Source organism: Aptenodytes patagonicus, chromosome 1, assembly GCF_965638725.1.
Source record: "Aptenodytes patagonicus chromosome 1, bAptPat1.pri.cur, whole genome shotgun sequence".
Classification (NCBI taxonomy): Eukaryota; Metazoa; Chordata; class Aves; order Sphenisciformes; family Spheniscidae; genus Aptenodytes; species Aptenodytes patagonicus.
In genome coordinates this window covers 142,256,928-142,269,552 of record NC_134949.1, presented here as the reverse complement: position 1 = coordinate 142,269,552, position 12,625 = coordinate 142,256,928, and the positions used below count along the sequence as shown (strand labels likewise).

General features: G+C 43.2%; 1 protein-coding gene across 9 annotated transcripts in view; it reads right to left on the bottom strand.

Moving 5' to 3' along the window:
• GPM6B (glycoprotein M6B) overlaps positions 1-12,625 on the bottom strand; it is a 111,539-nt gene that overhangs the window by 16,034 nt on the left and 82,880 nt on the right. For 5 of the 9 annotated variants that reach the window (XM_076357370.1, XM_076357362.1, XM_076357379.1 and 2 more), the window contains exon 2: positions 8,604-8,723. The exons of the other annotated variants lie outside the window; for them this stretch is intronic. In XM_076357370.1, the coding sequence (XP_076213485.1) occupies positions 8,604-8,723 (120 nt within the window). The remainder of the gene's footprint in view (positions 1-8,603; positions 8,724-12,625) is intronic. 9 annotated transcript variants of the gene reach the window in all.

Here is a 12,625-nt window from a genome sequence, read left to right as displayed (position 1 = left end):
AAGAAAAGCTGCTGGTTTCAGAAAATGGGAGCAGCCTGCTTGACAAAACTAAAAATTGGTGTCGACCCAGGACTGATGATTAACACCCCCCAACTAGGTACTTGTCCTCCCAGCACCCCACACCGCACAGCCGGTTTTCCAGGCCACTGGCAGAACATTCGCCCTGGAGAGTTTGTCAGAGCCCTTACCCAAACACATGTCAATATCTGCCACTAATCCACAGACCCTTGAACGCAAGCCAACAGTGGCAAACCCCCTCTCACCTCCCAGCGACTGGCAGCTGCATGTAGCATCTTTGTGGCCATACTCTTCATGTCTTCCTCTACAGCCCAAGTAAAAAGCATCACAATATTTGGGTGGCCTTCATTTTATCAGCGCAGACTAAGGCCAAGGGACACGCTAAGAGGTCTCTAAAGCAACCACACTATTTTGAGCAAGGCAGAAAAAACTGCCCAAATGTGGAACTGTAGAAACTACTCACCTTCATACCAAGACTAAAGCAGGAAGCAGAGGGACTTCAGTTCACAGGGAAATAGCGTGCTGCCAGCTTGCAAGTGCAGGAAGCATCCCAAACCAGCACGTTTCCAAGAGACAGCATCCATCCATACATAGTCATTCTGCACTCAAACTGACAGCAGAGCTGCACAGCGTCCTGCCAGAGGGTTACTAACTGTGGGACACAACCTCATCACGGTGCTGGGGCTGCCCGACCCCCCACAGATCCCACTGTGAACACTCTTTATGAGCAGCTTAAGTCCATGCCTGAGCAACATAGCTGGCTTTATAACTTTGTTTCAAAGCAAGCCTAAAACAGTACTACCAAGAACAACTTTCAAAACCAGCTAAAATTTGAAGCTCATCAAGCACTAAGATATGCTTACCGAGCTTCCCAAACAAGCACTGAAGCAAATCAGAGGTTTTCTGAAAAAAAGGAAAGCTTTCCAGGAAACCTGCTTTATGATCTCTCTCTTGAACCCCAAGTCAGCAAGTATCTTCATACAGTACAACAGAAAACCCATGATGACGTTTGCCTAGTTCAGACTGAAGGCCTGTGAACTCAAGCTGACAAAAATTAGTATTAAAATAAGTTTAGTTCCAATTTTCTGCTAGTTTTTACTTTCCATATGGCCAACACGCTCAACTTTTCAGCTGTATATCCTCTTCCAACACAACAGTGTAAAACGATTTAAATATGAAACTGTACAGCACAAACACACATCACTGCATCTCCCCTTTCAATGGCCATTTTGTGCAAGGCATCACTAGAACCTTTTGTGCAACTCAGCAGAATAAAAACATTTTTTGTCCTCAGGCTGGCGAGCAGCAGTTGCCATGGAGGCAGGTTAATAACAGCCCAATGATTTGCCCAGAGCTGCCTGTGATCTTGGCTACAGATTTAACACACTCTCAGAAGGAGGCCAGCTAAAACAAGGACCGAGATTATTCTCTAGAGAATGAATGCTATTAAACACACACACACACACAAAAATATTCTTGCTAAAGGACAAAAATAAAGAGAAGAGAAAAAACAGGAACCGGCTATTCTTTTAATCTCCTGGAAACTATCAGTGACAGGAAATTGGTAAAGGATGAACCTACATATGTACACAAATCTGCAATTGGTTGCTTAATGTATGAAGAGCAATTATACAATCTACCCAGCAGTGTACAGGCTATTGCATATATGCAGGGGCTTAGTCATTCAATTTCCCATGTCAAACGGCAATTGTGTGGCTAAACCTTCTTTGGTACTTTAAGTATAGCTTCAAGATTTAAACTCAGAAAAGCAAGGTAATGCAGAATTAATGAAAAGCGGTCTTAAAAAAAAAAAAGCAGCAATTCTAAGACTCTAACTCATCCTACTAAGGTCAAGATGGAGTGGAACGACAAAATCTGTGCTTCGGAAATGACAAAAGACAATGCAATGGGATCAGGTAGCTGTCTTGAGTATTCGCAGGGCTTGCTCTAGGAAGTTCACACATCAGCTCTTGAAGCCCAGACTTGAAAAGCTGAGGCAGACACATGTTCACAAAGCCATTCGTCAAAGCAAAGCATGGAAAACATGAAGTAAGGGAAGAGTGTCCACACCTCCTGGACAGAAAACCAGCCTGTCCTCTAATGTCCCAAACTCCTTCTAGGTTGAACTAGTGCCTCAGTGTATCTCAGGTATGAATCATTGATCCCACAGTCAAGGTCACTATGGAACAAAAAACAAAGAAAACCTGAAAAGAGGTTTGAAAAGCTCTCTATTTCAGGGAGCTAAACCTGGCCGTTTTCTGAGTTAGTTCCCAGTCTTTTCCTTAGGAGTTTCGTTTCTTCCCCTCCCATAAATCTGTCTTGCTGTTCTGAAAGACAAAGAAATGGGCACCATTTTTTCTCATCACTTCCTGTAATTGTGCAATGCATTTTTAGAAATCCTGGCATGTTGGACACCCGTCCAGTTAATACGTGGTAGAAATTACACGGCATGTTCCACCACAGAACCACGATCTCTGTTGGCTTCAGCACCACAGCTCAGGGAGCACTTGTGGAGGAACTGTTTTAACAAAAAGAAGGTTGCAAGAGACCCAAAGAAAGAAAAAGCACTAGATAACATCTTAAATGAAAGCACTAGATGACATCTTAAATGCAGCCATCGCATGTAAATCAGGCTCATTATTACACATCCATGGGAGCCTGGTGTTGGGAGCATTACTCCCAATTCACAAATAAATGTAAGAGGAGAACTCAATACTTTACATTCACCTCGTTTCCTCAGTGCTGAAGATTACCCAATACCAAGCGTGCCTAATACCATCGGAGTCCTAAACCACCATGGATCTTTGTCAGAAAATGAACTTTATGTCAATGAAAGCGAATGCCAATTTTACTTTCTGCCACCTACAGTATTTTTAAAATCTCCGTTCTGAATGGCTTATGCATGCTAGGATGTACATTTTAATACCTTACAGCATGATTGACAGCTACGGGGGAAGCAGTGAGGGATGCGGGAATACACTAATGCCTCAGAAGCAAAAATGGAATTTACCTCCTTTCCTGTGTGAGAATAAGCCAGTACCTGGCAGTAAGATAACTTTACTTCTCACATCTATCACCTACACCAGCAGCCAAGGGTCAGTGGCAACAGTACAATAAGATAAAACATTTCATCTTACAAGGGTAAGTTTAAAGCATGCAACAAATTTCTCTCCACGCTTTAATAGGGGCACTAAAATAAAAAGGCTGCATGTTAAATCACTTGGAAGTCTTTGCTGAAGCTCTATCCTTACCTATTCCTGTTCATCTTCAATTTTGCTGATTTACAAAACATGATACAAAGCAAAAACTTCTGTTATTAATTACAATAAATGCTCACTCACCACACTTTTGGATTAAGTACATTAAACAGACTAAATAAGTGATGAGCTCAAATGGAGAAAATCCTTTATTTTCCTCCCACAAACCTCTTAAAGCTCTTCCACAGAAAACTTCATTACAAGTTCAACCTTTCCTAATTTTGCCTTTTTCTCCTCCCCAAATCAGAAGTTGTGAAATTAACTTATACTGACAATGAACTCTTCATGAGAGCCAGAAAACTTAATGCAAGGGTACTTTAGTCTAGCCAGATTGATAATCTCCCCCCTCTCCCCCCCCGCATTCACATCCCCCTCTTCCAGAGTTGTTAATCAATAAATACTGCTTCCTAGCCAGCGTAGTATCTGTGATGGAGAAGACATGACCTTTGGAGACCACAGCCATCAGGGCTGCCACAAAGGATCAGACCTGAAATCCAGCAAGACCACCAGTCTCATCCTTCACAGTGGCTAGCACAAGATGCTTCATTCAAGTGAAACGCAGTGAGATCTGGGGTAGCCTGATCTAGCCAGTAAGTCTCATCCCAATGTCTACTATTTAAGAGCTACTTGAAGAACAAGTAGCTCCTTTCTGAAGGTTATCAGCAGTAATTGCAACTTTTCCAGATATTCTTGATACATATATGAGATATTTGGTTTCAGCACTGTCATACAGCTAGTTCCCCACTTCTGAGAAGGTATTTATTCTCTGTTACCAGCTTTAAGCCTGCCATCTTTAAATTTCATTAGATGCTTCCATATTCTTGTGTAGCAGGGAACTAAAAACCCTTGCTCATGCCTCCTGTGCTGGCACGGGCGCAGAGAAACCAGGAGAACTGGTGCACACTAAGAACAAGCATCTCTCAGCCTGGAAGCACTATTAGCAGACCCCTTTTTAAATCCACAAAGCACCAAGTATCTCTGTGGTACCGTATGAGTAACGATAATAAGCTGCTCCTGAATACTCCAGCAAAAATACAGTAAGCATAGGTTTAAAATCAAGCACTTTTTTTCCTAACATGATTAACAAAAAAAAAAACAAACCACCAAAAAACCACCCTTGCAGCGGTTATCAATGTTCATCAACACCAAAAAGCTAATTTTTTTTCCTTTCACTAAAGAAAACATGACATTCAAATTGGAGAAAAGGCTGTTTTACCAAGGCAAGATGTGTCTCTTCTGGATGCTGTTAAATGACACAGAGAAGACTCTAAGAACAGACAGCAGTAAACATAATCCTCTTTTTTCTTCAAATCTCAGGCCCAAAGCAGCACTTCTTACAGAAAAAACAATTTGCATTCCCACTGCAGGAATCAAAACCTGAATGGTCTTTTACAGGCCTTATCTAATTTATCTTCTTCAAATTTATTGAAATACCCACACTCCCCATCTATATCATTCCCAGCCTCTGCAAGCCTCATTAAGCTCACAGGTGTTCTGAAGGCGCCTTTTTCAGACAGTGCAATCTATGAAATAGGAATCACTACATCCATGCTTATTGCAGGCGCCCATCCCAGGCGTTTGCTGTGTGAGAGCAGGGAGTCAGACCTGCATGGGAAGAACGCCACTGCCCCATGAAACAGTGGGACGAGGGAATTGCTCTTCTCCAGGTTTATTGCTCTTGGACAAAGGTCAGGCAGAACTTTGTTTATTTTAAGTCATGCCTTCTCTGTTTTAATTTTGGCCTATGAAACAGTGTAAACCACAGCAGAAGAAAAATACCTAATTTATACTTTGGAAAAGGCCTTACTTCAAACAGGTTTATATGGGAATCCTTGAGGATGGATATTTTTTAGCTGTAAGCTACTTTTGCAGAAAAAAAAAAATTAAGTTGGTGATTTAAAAAGAGACTTCTCACATAAGGGATAGCTCAAGCAGTACTGAGATAAGCTTTGGCATTATTCCTCCTGGAGACTCGTTCTAGCGTTTTACTATCCAAAATAACCCTTGGGACTTTTGCACAGCCTGAGCATGTGGAAGGACTCATTGACAGGCAGAGCTCAAAGTTCAAACACATTGCACCAGCAAGGGCAGCCTCTCGTCCAAACTGTGGCTGTAACTCTCAGCTGACATATCAACGACTCACTGCTCAACGTGCCTGAAGACATTCCTTCTTTCTGCCCTCACCCTGACCTCCCTCCCCTCGCTTCACCTGTTTTTGCCTTCTTGGAGAAACACTCAGTAGGGTCAACATGCAAGAACTGCTGCTTCAGTAGGTGCCAGCCCAGGTGATAATTTTGGACAAACTTGAGGTAAAACAGATGAAGTGATGGGCAGACTGCCAAAGATACTCAAATGCCTGAAGGTCTAGACAAGCTCACTGGGGGAAGTACAAATGCACCTAAGCATTTCAGTCCCACGGGCTACTTCAGCAGTTCTGTGAAACCTTCTGTAAGGACATTTGGGTTTCCTTGATTCAACCATCCTCCAGACCCAACTGCATTGGCTGACGTGATTTTTAAAGCTGACTTACTTCAATCAAAGGCGAGTATCTTACCTGGAAGACTGGAGTTGAGACTCTTAGCTCCACCTTTCTGGCAGCTGTAACTCACCTCACTCTCCATCAGCCTTCAGCACTCAGCAGGAGAGCAAGACTTTTGCCACACTGGATTTCAGCCACTGCTACCGACCGCTTCCCCAGTTGACTCCTCCCTAGCTACAAAGAAGCAAACAGAAACACAACCTCTCTCTCCCTAGAGCTGAGGGCAAAAAACTGTGTGTGGGGGGATTTCAGCCTGGCGGATCTAAGATTCAGAAGGTAAATTCTCCATTTCAGAGATAACTGAAGATGCCAAGATCTTCCCAGACGTTTACCCAACTATGGAACTAGAGGAGCGGTAAGAAACCTGAACCACAACTGCAGAAGTCCTTTGCCCTGGAACAGCTTTCATGCAGGTATTTCCCCAGTTGAGTGCCCACCACACCATTTTCAAAATTTAAGCTCGCTTCAGTAAGGGAGCAGGCTGTTTCAGTGAGATACTCCACATTCCCATGCCTTATGCGCTCACAAAGCAGCTGAAACACCTCCCAGCATCTGGGGGAAGCAAGTTAAGGGGAAGAAAAAAAAAAAAGATTCCCATAAAGCAAACAACGCCCACCCAGCCTGGAAGAGTTAAACAACCATTGCTAAGCTTCTCTTACTAAAGAAAAAGAGGGTGCTTTGCTTCCTGGGAAAAAATTGTTTTAGGCATTTTGAAAGGCTCATTAAGCTTGCAGGTGTTCTGGGGATGTCTTGGCTCCAGCACCACAGTGAATATCCCACGCTGACTCTTCCCTTGTTGCTCAAGTGCCGGATTAAAGCTTAAAACAGGGAGAGGAGATCACGTCGTATGTAGAAGCCCTGGGCAAAGAGGTGGATGCCACCAGGACTGCCACAGAGGTGCTCTCCTAGTGATATCCATTCAGACACTGACAGAGGAGACAAAGTAGAAATATCCGCATGGCAAAGGCACCCAAGAAATAATGTGGCTTGTCAAAGAAACTGAGAGTTTATCTCAGCACACTAGCCAATGCCACCCAGCAGTGGGGAGCTGTATGCTAGTACTGAAGGGAGGCATGTTACAGGTGTGACTTGTGTTGTGACTGAAGTGACATTTTCCCTCCAATCTAAGGGAAAGGAGCAAAGACCAGTATTTTCACTGTGGCTCATCCATCATTGGCAGATTGGTCTTACTCAACACATGTTCAGAACAGTTTCATTGCTGCCTAGAAACCTTTTCACTTCCTTAAGTGCAGCCATTTAAAGCACCTTCCCTTGAATTGGTATTTCTGGGCTTTGTTGGTGGGGTTTTTTTTTACCCCCATCAGCAAGAACCCTTTCATCTTCAACTCCTCCATGACAGGCACCACATTTACCTGCATGTTATTTCAGGAAGCTTCCCAAGGCAGCTTGCATAAGGTTCAGTTGCCTAAACAAGGGTTTCTAGCACCATTTTAGGTGCCAGACTCCCAGCTGCTGCAACAGAAGGCTGTGCATCTCCTCTGCGTCCTGGCTCATCCGTGCCAGCACATACGGATGTGTCTCATCACTGGGGACAGCTGACGGGGCACAAGACCCTGATAACCAGGCATCTGGCCTGCTCCCTCCGTGTCCTCCTTCCCAGGAAGGCAGCATTCACAATCTGTCACTCCTTCCTGAAGCATTTCTCCTGTGTATAAAATATCCCACGTGCACTGATCTGAAGTTTGGGAATGTCTTCTGGCAGCCCTGAGTCTGTCACCCAGGTAATTTGTCATAAAACATGGCCAAAATGAATATTGATATTGAAGATGGAGATTACGATTTGCAACCTAAGCATTTGCCAAAAAAAAAAAAAAAAAAAAAAAGCCACTTTGAAATACATAAACATTTGAAACCTAAAGAACAAATGTGTGTGAAAATATAATGGAAAAGGGAAGGATCAGGCAGCAAGCTTTGGTGAATATTTCCCTGCAGTTGCTGTTAAAGTCTCTGATGTGGAGGCAGGCATCTCCAGCAAACAAGCTGTCAAGCAGGCTTCAGTCAATCAGCTCCATAAAGAGAAGAGGACTGCTGGATAGAGCTAGCTGCAAATGCTATCTGTGAGCATTTATATCCTTCACTGTGTTAACCCTCAGTCAGACTGGAATTTTCCAAGGCAATCAATCGTGTGCTTGATTTCAGTCGCCTTTCTGAGATGCTTCAAAACTAAATTCCTCCCCAAAGTCTTAAAATGAAGCTTCAGGAAAACAAAATAGGATCTTTTTGAGGTCTTGAGCCAGATATAGAAAGGACAGGCATGTGGAATCACAAAACCGTTTTTAAAGCCTCAGCTGAAATCCTCCTTTAGACTCTGACATACGCACTTACTGCTTCTAGCAAGGGAAAAATGCAAACAAAACCATGGAATATTGTCTAGGAAGCATATTGTAGGAGACCAGTAAATCGGATGAGCTGTCACTGCTTTAGTGTAAATTACCGCATTTGTGGCTGATCAGTTTGATAGATTCATCTGCATACAAAACCCATACTACGCCGTCTCATCTGTAAACAGTTTTGAAGCAATCGGGCAGCACAGTTAAAAGGGAGGTATCCCTCACCACACATTATTGATCTTCAAGCATTAACAACTAAATTTAAAATTATGTCAAGTATTCATACGAAAGAACTAGACTCCTTACAGCCTTAACAAACAAAACAAGAAAAATAGAAGAACATTTATCTTAAATTGTTAGGACTAGTGCAAAGCATTAGGTTTATGCTACTACTATTTCTGAACTCTCCATTTCCCTTTCACCCAGCCCTTTATTTACCTTGAATCCCCAAAGGACTAATATTGCCTCTCAATGCTGGCACATGATGGTACCGGTGTGGCCTTGAACTCCTGTACATCCAGTGGTACCTGCCAATTTCCATTTCTGGTCTGGTGATCACTGCCAATTTCAGGTGGTAAAAAGTCAGTGTCGCCAGCAAGTTTTAGTTCAGCACTTTCAGTCATTTAACTTTAAAAATAGAGCCCAGAAAAACACGCTGTAGTTTCAGAACTGAAACAACATAACTTTACCAAACCCAGGGAGGGGCTCGGAGGGACATCGACAGGGAGACACTCACACAGGTGTTAAGAAAGGTTGCATAGCTAAAACTCCACCTAGGATTTGAATTAAACACGTAAGGAAGGGCTCTCTATTCCTTCCCCCCACCCACTCTCACGTCTCCCTCTCTTTGTCCATGGCAAAGAGCTCGGCCCCAGAAGTAAAGGAAGACAAAGTCATGGAAAACCACGTTACCTGTTTTTTTAAAAGACCCTAAATCTGTCAAAGAAAATGGTTATTGTCATGTGTAGAGGTAGGGCAAACACACGAGTTTGCTCTGTTACTTTCTTACATAAAAAACCCCCAAACTGTCGTGGGCTTTATTTCACATAGGTTCTGCTCGCGTCCAAAAATCTGGACCAAGTATGTTAAAACAGACTTGTTCCGGGTTTACAATGAAGGAGAGCAGTTATCCTTCTCGCTTTTTCAGAGGACAGATGAAGCTCAGCAACGAGAACCCATGTGCAGTAACACACCTGACCCGCTCGCACACTCATCGCACACTCATTGGCACAGGGCTTGCAAGCCCCCTGAAAGAGGCCACTGGCAAAACAACATCAGACCACTTTTGAACCTACACGTCCCCCCTCGGCACCGCTATGGCTTTGTCAAGGCTGTCAGGGCGAGACAGACAGATCTTTATTTAAAATGCACCAGAGTCCCACTCTGCGGTGACTAAATGAGAAAGTAACCATCATCTCTGGCGAAAGTAAATCCGATTCAGTAGCATTTGGGCAGGCGGAGGAAGCGAAAGTTACGATGCTGAAAACCCATCTACCATAGACTAGATCAGAGACAAATTTCGGGGGGCAGAGGGAGTAGGAATGCCATAAATCTCTGGCCTGTGAGGGGCTAGGAAGGTCCTGGACCTGGTCCTTCTCTCATGTTGTTTTGCTGCTGGTGCAACAACAAATTTGGCACAGCTACATTCACATACGTCAAGAAAAGAAAAAATCTTGGCCTCAAATCCACGTGTTGGATCTAGAGGTTTGAAACAAGAATTTGTTTATCTCCTACACCGGCAAATGAACTACAATACTAAAACAGTCTTTTGGGTTTGGGATGCAAACTTAAAATCAATGGCTCTCTCTTCACAAGGACTTTGTGGCTTGGTATTTCTCCCCTCTCTGCGACTCACAAACAAATCAGCAAGCAGGTATCAGGTAGTATATTTTTCCTAAAAGACATTATTCCACTTTCTACAGCTTATCCTTCCTTTTAGGAAAGGCAGATTCCACATCTTAGGAACACAACCAAATTCAAAATGTGTTGAAGGCATCGTTCCAAAATGACTGTGCACACTTAGGATGGTATCATCGCCTTCTGCTTATACAGGAACAATCCTGTTTATGACATCACAAGAGACTCCATAATAATTTAATTTGATAAAAGATGGAAAATAACAGAATTGCTCGCTAGTACTGCATACCGTCTCCCCTCTCCCTCCCAACTGTTTGCTCCCTGTTTTTTTGAAGCTACTTACTGGACATCGGTAACAGATTCAGATATTATTTTTAAAAAAAAATTAAAAAAAACAGCTGCAAAGACTTCTGGGAAGAAAAAATTTTTCATTTGCATTGCAGCAGTATCTAGACCAAACCCTTGGCGCTAAAAGGATTTTATCCTACCAGGCCTGAACCCACAATTCGAGATTTCTCCTGCAGCTGCTACAAAACCCTCTTGCTCAGAGCAGCAGAGCAGGCAGCTGCCTTTCTCCCTTAGCCTGAGGGGATGCTGGTGAAGTCACCACTGTCTGCTGTGGGACAAACTTCAAACCCTGAAACGTGGAGATAGCATGCAAACTTTGTAGCATCATTTCTGTAAGTGAAAATATTCCATGAAGTTGGGTTTTTTTAATTAGTAATTTCCGGTTTTGCAGTAACAGGGCTCCCTTCATTAGGAGACAGTTCAAACTCCGTAAGGTATCTCAGTTTTTCCACTGCTCTGCAAAGAGCCACTTAGCAATGGCTGTTTGATAGCCCTTACTGCACGCCTGGCACGACCTCTGAAGTTGAAGAGTATCTTTTGGCGACTTCACTGGGACCCACCCCGGCCCACTCATGCAAAATCACCACCAGGTCAAAAGCCCCACAGGCTTCAGTGGCATAACAACTACTGCACACAGTACGTATGAATTCGAGTTTAACTCTGTACCCCTTTAACTCTGTACCCCAAAGAGTTAGGAAAGGAAATAGATTTAAATGACTTCTTTATCTCTTGCTTTTTGAGGAACTAACGACACTAATTGCATTCCCAGGTCTAGGTTACAATACGCTCCACACACAGCCAAGCTCATACAGCTCCAGGCCTCCTGTCTGAACCAGGTTGTACTCGATCCGGCACAGACGCAGCAGCTACAGGACTGACAACGTTTTCCTGTCACACCACGCAGGCACAGCGATGGCGACTGTGGTGTTCAACATTCATTTGGGATGAACCACCTTGCACGCCTGTAATAAAATTGCCAGTGCCCAACATCCTCACGCTTGCTGCCTTTAGCATATGGTTTTAGAGGAAAAAAACAGTTACGACATTCATCTGTCGCAGCTGACGAAGCAGTCCACGGGAGCAAAGAAAGGGTTGTCATTTGGTCATTTATGATCTGGCGATCTGGTGATGAATACTGCATTAGGAGCAAGGCTGGCCAGAAAATGGGGAAAGGTCAGAGTAACCGAAGGGGGCTCCCCCCACCCCTCTTCTCTCCCCTCTTTAGCCCCTTTGCTCGCACTGCAGAGTCCATTGTGCACGTACAGTGCCATCTGCGGTTTTTCCCCCCCGTTACAATATCCTGTGGCACATATGTCTAGGTTTTCTGCTTTCACGAGGGCATTCAGACCAGTATGAGTACGTTCTCCGAGTGTTTTTCAACCCCCTCCTATTTAGAAACCAAATCCTAGTCATTAAAACCTAAATCACTAAGCCTGCCAAATTATTATCCCCAGAATATCGCGTGTCCCAGATTCTCCCTGGGCTGGACCTCTCTTCCTACAGTCATATTCTTCAGGGACTTAAAGCAGTTATTGTTTTCAGGGGATCTGAAACACCAATAAACTGCTTGAAACAAGAAAAAATATGCAGCATACTAAAAATCTTTAAACGGCTTGACAGCTCTGAAATCACCATGTGAGCCTAACATTAAGGGAGTGTGTTTGAAAATTTTGGCTAATAACCATAACATATATAAAAAAGACAATTTTTTCAATTTGCTGTAATGAAAAATACATCTATCTGTGATGCAAGAAAATGTCGTAAGCTCACTGCGTAAAAAGAACTTCACTAAAAGTGAAATAAACTGCACATTAATCCACCCCTTTCTCATGTCGCACTTCAGCAGCTCCATTTACACTACCGCACACAGTTGTATATTTGGGTTTAAGAGCAGTATTTTCTTTCTGTTTTTTTACTAGCACATACTTGTCTGTTTAGAGTTTAAAATCGGAAACGTCGCTTCATATACCATGAAAATAATAATCAAAGCTCAAAGCCATTCTTGAGCACGAGGTCTTCTTTCATCGAGAGCACATTAGTAGGGAAGAACCAATTAAAAGGAACCTTGGGTACAGCTGCTCAGGCTGGCTTTCATTATTCCTCAGCACAGCGCATGCAATTTGAACATCGTATGCATTCGTACAAGGAAACTATATTCTCATATAATGGCTTTCTTCCATTCTCCCATGTGTAATTGGTGAATTCACCATGGTCATCCACCGTTGGGTTTATTTTGTTTTGTTTTTTGAATTTTG